Source organism: Humulus lupulus, chromosome 2 (assembly GCF_963169125.1).
Source record: "Humulus lupulus chromosome 2, drHumLupu1.1, whole genome shotgun sequence".
NCBI classification, from domain to species: Eukaryota; Viridiplantae; Streptophyta; class Magnoliopsida; order Rosales; family Cannabaceae; genus Humulus; species Humulus lupulus.
In genome coordinates, this window is record NC_084794.1 from 127,702,811 (window position 1) to 127,714,594 (window position 11,784).

General features: G+C 36.0%; 1 protein-coding gene across 3 annotated transcripts; it reads right to left on the reverse strand.

Moving 5' to 3' along the window:
• Positions 1-233: 233 nt before the first annotated feature.
• Positions 234-2,410, reverse strand: LOC133818484 (uncharacterized). Of its 3 annotated transcripts, none has more exons than XM_062251377.1 (4): positions 2,257-2,410; positions 1,505-1,713; positions 1,328-1,391; positions 234-946 (listed from the first exon to the last, which is right to left on the reverse strand). In XM_062251377.1, exons 2-4 carry the CDS (start codon positions 1,672-1,674, stop codon positions 641-643), a joined length of 540 nt encoding a protein of 179 aa, XP_062107361.1. In that variant the 5' UTR covers positions 1,675-1,713; positions 2,257-2,410; the 3' UTR covers positions 234-640. The 3 variants fall into 3 exon arrangements, with proteins under 3 accessions (XP_062107361.1, XP_062107362.1, XP_062107363.1); XM_062251378.1 differs by having other exon boundaries at positions 1,505-2,078; positions 2,257-2,348; XM_062251379.1 differs by lacking the exon at positions 2,257-2,410 and adding an exon at positions 1,864-2,204.
• Positions 2,411-11,784: the final 9,374 nt, after the last annotated feature.

Here is an 11,784-nt window from a genome sequence, read left to right on the forward strand (position 1 = left end):
ACCAAATGTCAAATCTCGTTTGATGTGCCTTCACTATGCAAATGCAAAGGATGACCAATTTTATATGTGGATACCTATTAAAACTAAAATAAAACCCTTTGATGCCTCATCTACTTTACACGTATTTAATGGGGTTCAATTCATGATGCCCACTGTCTTTAATGAGAGTTTTCAACAACAAAAAAAGTAAATAAGGTTGAAACAATAAAATATAATAATAATTACATGACACATTAGGTAAAGTTTCCAAAACATTTAACAAGACTCATTTACACGACCAGGACTACATCACCAATAGGACTTTATACAGAATTTTCAGTGACCATCAAAACGTGAAATAGTACACCCTTTTCCCTAGGACTAACCCATTTTATATTACAAAAAAGAGCATTGCTCCTTGAACATGTTCAAACATTCTCTTGAACACAAGATTTGCCTCCGTTATACGCTCAAGCTACTTATAGACATTAGCAGTGAGATGATCACCAACAAAACATATCATCATATTTACAGTAACAGATCTCAATTCTCTCCAAAAATATCCAAAAAATTATCTCCTCTGGTTAAGTGCGCTATTGTTTTTGTGAACTGTGGTGGTGGCATTCAGCTTTCCTTCTATATACAATTCATTGCAGGAGTTTCAAGCCATGGCAGGGATGCTGGAGTTTTGGCGATCCCTATTCAGACAATCAAATCCTTCTACTCTAACTGCGGCCGGATTAGGCCCGAACTTCATTCTAACACATCCTCCTTTGCGTGCAGAAGATGACGGCGAAGATAAACCCGATGGGGATGGGTAAGGAAATCCATGAACAGGAGCAAGCTTCTCATCTCTGAATCGAGCATCTTGGACTACTGGGTTGGCAGCCCTGCTTGGAGGAGACCCACAAAAAAAAGGGGGTGAAGAGGCTACCTGGGTCATGGATTGTTCCACCCCATAATCCTCCTGTACAAAATACCATATAAGTGAGAATAAGCTCTATCACAAATGAAGCAACCTTATCATCCACAATCAAAAGAAAAATTGTATCCAAAAAAAAAAAACAGAATACCCACTAAAGAGGGCTCAGTTTAATTTTACACAGGCGACTCTTCCTAGGAAAAATATTTATTTATACGAATATATTCATAGAGAAACTAATTACTACATTTTCAAGACTGATAACCTTTTTTTCCTAGAAATACGCAGATCAAGTAATATGATAAGTTGGGTTTCTACACAATTGGTTACAGTTCAATTACTCCTAGATTAGTGATAAACATGAATACTACTAACAAAAAAAGGCAAAAGATTTTAAAAATACAATAAAATGAAAGATATATTTACCTTCATGAGAATCATGTCCAGCAGATCTGCCCCAGCCTTTGAATCACAGAACTCAGATAATGGGCTGCAAAATACCAACAAAAAAAATGAAGAAAACGGGTTAGAAAATAGGAACAGATCTTCAAAATTTAAGCATCAAGGACAAAAGAAATATATAAATAAATAAAGGGAAATTACTTAATCTGCAATCTCAAGGGCTTGACAGAACTGTTAGCCAAAATCCCAACTCGGCGAGGTCTAGGGCAAACAACAGGGTCCATCGGATCAGATACAAAGGTGGAACCGGAACCACCTCTGATCTCTTCACGGGCCATAAAGGCGTTCTGCTGAAGACTAAAATGGTTCATCTTTCTAGACAAAAATATTCTGCAGAACAACGCCTAAACCTGCCAAAAAAAATTATTCAGATGAGATTTTTCCCAACAAAAAAGCAAGTTTATTACATGAAATTCAAAGCTCAATTATTCACATATACGTGTGTGTGTGTGTTTATTATAGCTCAATTTCTCGAATTTGTAGGAAAACAGAGAACCGACGAGATTCAAAGGTTTGCACAGCTGATCTATGACAGACTTCAGGTTAAGGAAGTTTTTTTAGGTCCACTCATGAGCCCCAAATCTACCCACTGACCCCAGCTAATACCGATCCAAACAGGAGGATTAGATTCCAATAACAAAGTAGAGAAACAGAAGAGACGACAAAGCTGGATTTTTTGAGCAGGAGAGATGGCAGATCCAAACGACTTTTTCAGCTTCGAAGACCAAATTAACCAAAATCACAACGGTAAAGGTAAAGAAAAGATCGTTAGGAAGGAGTGCGTAGGGTTGTTAAGAAAAAAAGGAAGTTAAAAATAGGAGAAAATTGTTTGAAGGAGGAGAAGGAAGAACAGAAGAGAAGAGAAGAGAAGAGCCATAGGAAGAGAGAGATACCTGATGGGGAATCCTCCGAGGATACGACGCCACGACACGAGGAAGGAGACTACCAAGTTGGTCCTCTTCTTTCATTTATAGCCCGTCTCACCACCAAGTTCTCAACCATTAAACGCTGCCGTTTCTTTTTAACTTTTTCTTTCAAAAGACCTTTGTGCTATTGTGAGGACAGAACCTTTATACAATTATGCTTTTAACATATTTATAATCCTAATTATTTTTTATATTGTATTTATAGGAGGATTACACTAATTTTTAAGAAATTATCGGTATCAAAATTAGGGTTTAAATATTTTATATATATTCAAGTATAAAAAAAATAAACACGGAGTGTAATAGAATGTTATAAGCATATTTTGTACATAATCATATAAAAAAAATTATTGTTATAACTATCAAATTGCCAAAACACAGAGGGTATATGGAGAAATAGCCTAAACCTTTTTCTTTATCCAATAAAAATATGAATTTATATTGTAAAATAAATATATATATAATTAATTAATTAAATTAAGACATATGTTTAATTACATTTAGACAAAAATTATTATTTTTTAAAAAAGAATTATCATTTTTTAAGGCTTTTTAATACCAAAACTATTTCAATTCAAAATAATTACAAACATTCCATTAAATCATTTCATTTTAGAAAAATTCTGAAAATCAAATTGATATTGTATTGTTACAAAAATAATTTATTGTTTTTATTTTTGTGTATTAAATATTTATATTGCAAATTATACAATATATTTAAAGAAAAAACTAAAAGAAATCTAAAGTCATATTTATTTTTAAAATTAAAATAAAATAATACTAAATAATATAAACAATCATTAACGCAAAAAATACATAAGTTTTTCGCTTTATAAGCACTTAAGTACTTAAAAAAATATTGATAAAATACATTTTGTCACACTTTCTTGAGAGTTGTAGATACTTAGTCGTTAAGTCTCATATAGGTGCCTATGTAGCAGTCTCTGAGTGGTCCAAATCATTTATTTTTTATTTTATAATTAAAAATTCATTTAAATATTAGAAAATTAAATAAAAATCTAATTAAAATTAAAAATCATTAAAATCAAATTTCAAACTAAATTAAACATAGAAAGCTTAAAACAAAATAACATTAACATAAAATTAAAATTAATACTTAATTTTAGTTTAAATAATATTAAAACTTAAAAAGTTAATAGTGTTCTTGAGTTGTGGGTTCCAAACACTTCAAATTTAAGCATATTAGATCATGGTCATTCAACCATTATCTAAAATACAAAAGTGAATCCTTAATTTTTTGCTCATTCAAGTTGGACTAACCCAGGAAATGCGTATGAACAATGAAAAAAAATTCAGAACAATGACCAGATCATAGAGCGAAAACCCAGAAAAATCATATATGCATTCAAGTTCAACTTCACATGAAACTGCATTTAGAAATAATCCATATTCCTTGGCAAAGACTCATCAAATTATTGCACCCATCTCAAACTCAGATTCACAAACTAGCTCATTTGCAAGCTTAGTCCAGCCATCCCCACTCCCCGTCGGTCCACCTCGGCCTCGTCTCACTCAACACTGCATCAAGCTCGCCTAAACTTCCTTGCACCCAAGGTGCGAGCCGAGATCCACCACAAAGTGTCATTCTCATGCCTCGTCGGTGCGCCAGGGGTTTCGCATAAAAGACCCCATCACCCACACACCCAGGCACCTTGTAGATCATGGTTCCTGCCTAGCCACTCTTGTCATGCCTCGTCGATCTCACAGACCCAATGATTTATTTGAAGCCCCGATCTAAATTCAAGCACGTGTTCGCGCGTGGATCCAAGCACCTGAGAAGACCTCTAGTTGTCGCCTAAGAAGAAAAAAATGAAGAAGAAAATGGGGAAGAAGAAGCCAAGAAAGAGATAGGGTTAGGTTTGGGGATTTTGAATTTTTTTATTTTTAATCATATTTTTTATTTTTAATTAGATTGTTTTAATGTTTAACTTTTATTTTAAAACATATTTTCAATTAATTTAATTTATTACTTTTTTATATATTTTTTAAAAAACTAATTATTTATTATGAATTTCAAATATTTTTCTAATGATTTTTTATCTAATTTTTAAAGATTTATATTATTATTTTTTTGGTAATTAGCAATCAAATTATATAAGTTTATTACAATATAGCATTTATATACCTAAGTTTTGTTTACCTCTTATCATACTTTCTTGGCAGTTGTAGGTACTTGGTTGTTAAGTATCAGGTAAGTACCTACGTGGCAGTCTTTAAATCATCCAGATTAATTATTATTTTTTTATTTAAAAATTAAATAAATAATCATTTTTTGTGGAAAATTAAATAATCATTTAAAATAAAATATATATGTTGACTCATTTTTTCGTCAAGTTGCACAGAAGAGTTGTTTTGTGTGTAAAATCCAAAGTGGAATCTCTGTTGTGAATAGTGAACCAAAGAAAGAGAAATAAATGTGGTAATAAATGGAAGAGAGAGAGAGTTATAGTGGTTCGACCCAAAAAATATGACCTACATCCACTTTAGTTAGTAATATTTGTGAACTTTGAACCCTCAAGAACAAGTACACTAAGTATGATCTTGTTCTTGGGACAGTTATAGTGATGGAGAGTAAGAGCTCTCTCCGAAAATGAACAGTTATTGACTTGTTTTTCCACCCACTTGTTACATTTTGATTTGCACTATCTATAGTCGTGAAGAAGGGAATAGTTGACGGTGGCATCTTATTTCCCGATCAGACTAATTTTTGGTACACTCGGATGAAGGCATGTTTCTGTCTCACCAAAAATGACAATCCAACGTGTTCTGTTCATGTAGAGGTTTAAGGCACACTCTGGTGCGGAAGAAGGCTCGGGTGGCGAGGGCCACCAGAGAGCAATAAGGATCCCTAGAGATCAACTAGGGCCTTCGGGGACCAGCTAGGACATCTGGCGACTAGCTCGGACTTGTGGTGTGCACTTGATTGGCTAGGGAGATTCGCTAGCGCGACTAGCTAGTGTGATTGGCTAGGGCGACTGGCAAGGGCCAATTGGTGCCAACCTAGTCACTTAGGGATCATTCGACTTCGCGCAATGGGAGAAGTAGATTGGTGCTGGTGAGGTTCACCTCTACCTAAATACTGAGAGAATGATGAGGGTCATCCTTTTTGGTAAACGATGGTGACTGTAGCTTCTTGCCACATTGTCTTGACACGTCATTGCTTGGCAAGCTGCCATGTGGCAATGTCGATTTTTGGGTATAATAATATAATTAAAAAATATTAATTTATTTCAACATAGTTGGGAAGATCTAGGCTTCGAGAGATAAGTAGAGTTGCCGACATTTCAACATATTTGGGTTATCGTACACTTGTAACAGATGATCAAATTTGACTTGAGTAAATGGGTTAGAGTATGCAAGTATCTCACTTAAGTGAATGGGTAATGATTTATTTTAACAAAGATTTTTGGAATTTTTAAAGCTCTGATGATTACTTTGATTTTGTTTGGTGTTAACTCTGCTTTCTTATTCTTATTTTTCCATTTGTTTTTCTAGTATATTTGATGCTTTGGATTTTGGAAATATGTTTTTGAATATTGGGTTTCTTTGCTTTTGATTCTTAGAGACTAAATAGACATTTTTTTTAATAAATAGCTTAATCTGAATATTGGCTGCTTTGGATTTTGGATTGTGTGTTTTTTAGTAATGGGTTTTGTTTTTCTTGTCCCATTGTATAAGATTGGATGCTTAATTTCAAAATTAAAACTCATTTGATGTATGTATATGTATTGAGAGAAAAACAAGCAAAATGGCTAAAATATGAAATATCTAAGCTACATTTTCCAATGGATACCTTCTGTGAGTTTGGAGAAAAGAGAGGAGGAAAGTTTGAATCTGGTTTTTGGAGAGGAGGAATAAGTATTGAAATAGTTAGAGAAGAAGAAAATATTCCATTTTTTTAATTTTAGATTGTGATTTAGTTTAATTTTTTAATTAATTAAGATTTTTAGTTAAATTTAGGGTTGAAAAGAGTTTTGAATTTTTTTTAAAAAAATGTTGGGGCTAACTGATTAATTTAATTTTATAAAAAAAACTGATTGTTGTTTTATAATTTATATTTTTATTAATTTATTTAAATATTTAAATTAATAAAAATAATATTTTATGTTTTCCACGTCCGCAATCTATTAAAAGTTTAGATAAATTGAGAAGAGGGGGGACGGGGTTCTATAGTTATTATAGATTGGGGGACATTTCATCAAAGTAAAAAAATTCGGGGGCAAGGGTTTACGAGTGTCATAGTTCAAGGGGGGAAAAGCTATTTGTCCTTTTTTTAATATTTAAAATCATTTTTTAAACTTTTTTAGGAGTATTTGTGATGAAAATACCTAAGTATTACACTTTGTAGAACTTATATACATAATTCTTTATTTTACGGCTAAAATACATTTTATCAACATTTAGTTGCAATTTAGGTACCTCATGTTAAGTTTGTTGTTAAATGCCATATAGATGCATACGTGGTTGTCTCTGATTGGTCAAAGTTATTTATTTTTTATTTAAAAATTTAACATTCAATTTTAAATCATTTAAAATCTAATAATTTTTTTTAAATATTTAAAAATTAGAAAATATGATTTAAACTAAATTAAAATTAAAATAAACTTAATTTTTTTTATAAATCTAAAGAAAAAAAAAATTTAACTAAATCAAACCATAAAACGTTAACAAATTTGAAATTTAAATAAGAAAAAACCTAATCTAAACTAAGATACAAAATAAAAATTGAAAGGAGTCGGTCTTTTAACCATAATCTCCATTTACAATTATAGAAAAAAAAATATGGACAAGTGTTCTTGAGCTCAACCCAACCAAGTGTTCATCAATCTTAAATTGCGAAACCCAGATAAAATATGTGTTCATCAAAATACAGTCCCTGGTCACAAACTTACACAAACAAAACACAAAATCACAGCTAAAAATACCAAACGTTTAGCCCAAAATTACACAAAAATAAACTCAGATGCAAATGCATAGATCTAAACTTAAATCTCTTCATATTCTCAATTCATCAATCACAAATACAGAGATTTAAATTTAAATCTAAATCTCAGATGCAAACCTTTCGTTGAAGCCCTTCTTTCAAAGTCCCCAAGCAGGCCAAAGTTCTACTCAGATCTCAGTTTTTCCTTTTTTTTTTTTAAAAAAGTAAGAGGAAACGAATTCTTCGACTAGGGTCCTTAGTCTTCAAAGTCAATCCTCGGCGGTATCGTTCACGTTCAATCCAATGACTTCTCTGACCCCGACGACTTCAATCCAACTCTTAGACCCCCAGCGACTTCTCCGACATGGTCTCTCTTCTCATACTTCAATCTTGCTCTCCCCAGATCTATGACGCCAGAGGTGTACGAAAGGCAATGTTGTCGGAATGACCATCACTTGAGAATAAGAAACAACTTAGGTTTGATTTTTTTTTTTTATTATTATTTGTCAGATTTTTATTTTAGGGAAGAAAGAAGAAGCAATTTTTGTTTTAGATTTTTAACTTTTTTATTCTATTTTTTTTATTTTAATATTTAGTGTTTAAATGACTTTATATATATATATAATTGTTATAAATATTATATATATGGATGTCCATAATAATGAAGAATCACTAGGTTACCCAAAGTAAAATATCAACATTTATTCTTGATTGTATTCGGTGTAGTTACCCGATTTCCTAAGGGCATATTTATCTGTATAAATAGGGATTATTTCCCCATTGAAATGAGACACAAGAGTTTTACTCTCTCTTTACATTTCTCTCTATTACTCTGTATGTAACGCCATGGATAGCCAAGACCGTTACACTGTGTGTTTACAAAGTGCCAGACTTGCTAATCAAGTCTTTTAATTGAAAGCGTGTCACCGAAACTGTAAAGGAACTAGAATTTAAAATGTTTTGGTCTCAAAAGCCACATTTTCATTAAGAAACACTATTTGTTTTCACGGGATCCCAAAAATACAAGTTTAGAGATCGTTTACAAAAGTTATAAGGTTCAGATACAATAACCAGCCATACTAAGGCAAAACAAACAGTTAGGTAATCCCTGTCCTGATCCACTCCTCGACCATGGTGATCGAACAGCTGGCTATGTACATTCAACCCCGCAGCCCTCCATCTCAGGATTGGTCCAACCTACCCTTTCCTTTACCTGCACCACGTAGCACCCGTGAGCCAAGGCCCAGCAAAAAAACACAATAATAGAGCATAAGCAATCAACAGACAAATCAATACCTCACGCCGTATCACATAATCTCAACCATATAAATATTCAGTTTAATCAAGCATTCAACACACTAACATGTCATCTCATATCATACATCAATTCACAAGTGATAACTAGGGCTAGCGCCCTCAGGTTGCTCCCTCTGTTATCCCACTGACTACGGCCCGCTTAAACCGAGCTCAGTGAATATCAAGCTGTCCTCGGCTACCAGTGGCCAAGCCGCGCCCTGTGCGCAAATATAGTGTGTGGCACTCTTAGGCCGCTTTTACATGTCCCATGGCGTAATACCATCATTGACATGATACAAATCTCGGGAGCACTTAGTCCCATCATAAACATATAATCAGGTGCAGTAACGCCCTACTTCCTTAGAGTCGTTACTAAGTGAGTTTAAAAACGTGCTTTCATCTCGCTAATTGAGGTTTTGGATCAAAAAGTGTAATTAAGCGGTAAACAGAGGGAAAAAAACCTTAGAAATAATAATTTCCATAGAAAATCATAAAAGGTTTACATTTGGGATCTCAAAACACAGTTTAGAAATGTTTACAGCATATTAACTAGACCAAGTCGACTAGACGACAAAATCAAAGTTCATTTAAGGGCATCTCCCAAAAATCCTCTGGCCATGGCAGCCAGGCTGGCCAAACATGTACACGCCGCCCCACACCTGCTATACTCATGGTTGGTTGATCTTTTCTTTACCCTTACCTGCACCACAGAGCATCTGTGAGCCGAGGCCCAGCAAGAGAACCCACAAACAGATAACATATGCAACACATATATCACACATATAAATAGGCCACCAATTGGCTAAACACATACGGCCTAGTCGTTCCAGGCGCTTACCAAGCCCTGGACTTGCGGACCACGCCGTGAGGATATCCCAGGTATCCTTCTAGGGACTCGCCCTGGCAACTCGCACTCCACGTGCTTCATGCTGCTCCCGGCCCCTTGCCGTTCTCGGCCTTGCACTCAACGTGCCCAACGCCGTTTCCGGCCCTTCGCCGTTCTCGGTCTACACCATTCCCAGCTCAAGCCGACCATTCACATCGTAATACACATAACATAACAGGCAAGTATAGAATTCTAGCATAATCAGATAAAGGGCTACGCCCCGCAGTTCTGACATATTGGGCTCGGCCCTGCATATCAATCCATTCAAACACACTAGGCTCATCCCTGCATATCAGTCCATTCAAACACATTGGGCTCAGCCCTGCATATCAGTCCATTCAAACACATTGGGCTCAGCCCTGCACACAAGCTCTATGGGAACAAGGGTTCTCTTACCTGAGTTCCGAGCTTTCTGAGCACCGATGCCCTGAGCACAGTCCTCTAGCGTGAGCCTCGCCGAAACCCTAGTCACAACACATATAAAACATTCTTTAATACTAACCAACCCAAAACCACTTTCCGGGACCAATCCCATACTCTCGAGACCTCCAAATTCCTAAAACAATGCATCGGAAACATCCCCCAAGCCCCCGGAACAAATGCCCAAAAATGCAAAATTTCCCATCCTGAAAATAGCCTAGCGCCGCAACACTACCTGTGAGGGCCACGACGCCCAGAGAAGTCAGAAAGTTCCCCCCTGACTCAACCTCACGCCGCGGCGCCGAAGAGCAGGGCCGCGGCGCCCTTATGCGAAACCAGATTCTGGGTTTTCTTTCTCCTGCAATTTCCTGATCCAAAACACCTCTAAACCAACCCAAACACACACCTAGACCCCAACACCAATTTGAAACCTCAAATGAACCATCTAACAACCTATAAACACTAGTATCAAGATCATACACACAATCATACCCAAAATCCACACCTTTGTTTTCAAACTTCAGAAATCTAAACCCATAGACCAAAACTTAAACCATGCTTCAAATTCCTTAAACCAAAACAGAAACAAACCTTAAAGTTGCATAAAATCCTTACCTCAAGTGGAGAATCCAACCTTAAGCTTCTTTGATACTCCTCCTAAATTCCCACTTCAGCTCCTTCTACTCTTCTTCTTCTTCTTGCCCTAGATTTCCTTCTAGCTTTTCTCCTCTCAATTTTTAGCAAAAAACCATAATATGACTAAGTGCTAAAATCGTGTACCCCTTTTTCCCAGCTGAAAGTTATCTAAACCCCTGCCAAATGACCATTTTACCCTTCCTAGTAATCCTTTCCTAACTAAACCTTCAAGGGCACTCTTGTCCTTTCACCTATATTACAATTCTACCAATTTCCATCCAAACTTGTTACTCTAAGCAGTAACTAATAGTTACTCAGGTTACTCAATCACCAATAACCATAACCACTAATTCTCAACTCAACTTACAAGATTCTCAAAGTACCCCTAGGCTCCTCCCGAGCCGGGTATAAAATCCCGTTGTGACTTTTAGACTAATTAGCTCCCTAGGACCGTCTCGACGCGTGCATCACATAAATATCACCACACTCACATGGTACAAATCACATAATACAATTATCACATTTATGCCCTTAACAGGCTAAAATTACCAATTTACCCCTAACATACAAACGAGGCCCACATGCATAAATATACCACCTAAACATGCATTCTAATCACATATTCATATATTCACATTAATTCACCCATTAACATATTAAAGCATATTAAATCATTTATTTCCCTCCAGGCACACTAGTCAGGGCCCTAAGCCCGATTAGCAAATTCGGGTCGTTACAGGTGCAGTTTTCTTACCTTTCAATTCACTAGCTTTGATCCCTCGACTCCTTGAGCACGATCCCCCTTGAGCCCTAGCGCTCACCTAAACACAATCATGGGCCAAAGTCATCATCAATCCTCAAGTTCAAAACCTAGCCTCGAGGCCAATCCCGAGCCCTCGGGAAGTCCTAGTTCCACCAAACAAGGTGGTGGAATCAAACCCTAAACCCTAGGTCAAAAGCCCTTGCAAATAACCCTAAAATCCCCTTCAGAAGGCAGGGTAGCACTACAGCGCTCATGGGAGGGCGCTACAGCGCTACAAACAGAAGCAAAACCCCATCGGCAAACCTGGCCTAGCGCTACAGCGCCCAAAGGCTAGCGCTGTAGCGCTAGTCACAGACAGGCTTGCACCAGTTTTTCTCTTTTGCGATTTCCTCGAACCAACCTCAACCAAAACTCTTCCAAATCTTACCCAACCTCAAAATCAACTTTATAACCATGCTCCACTCATCCCAAGCACCCAAAATACCTAGAACTCAAGCACATGCATCCACAAACTCAAAATTCACCATAGCCACTCCTAAACACCAAAAC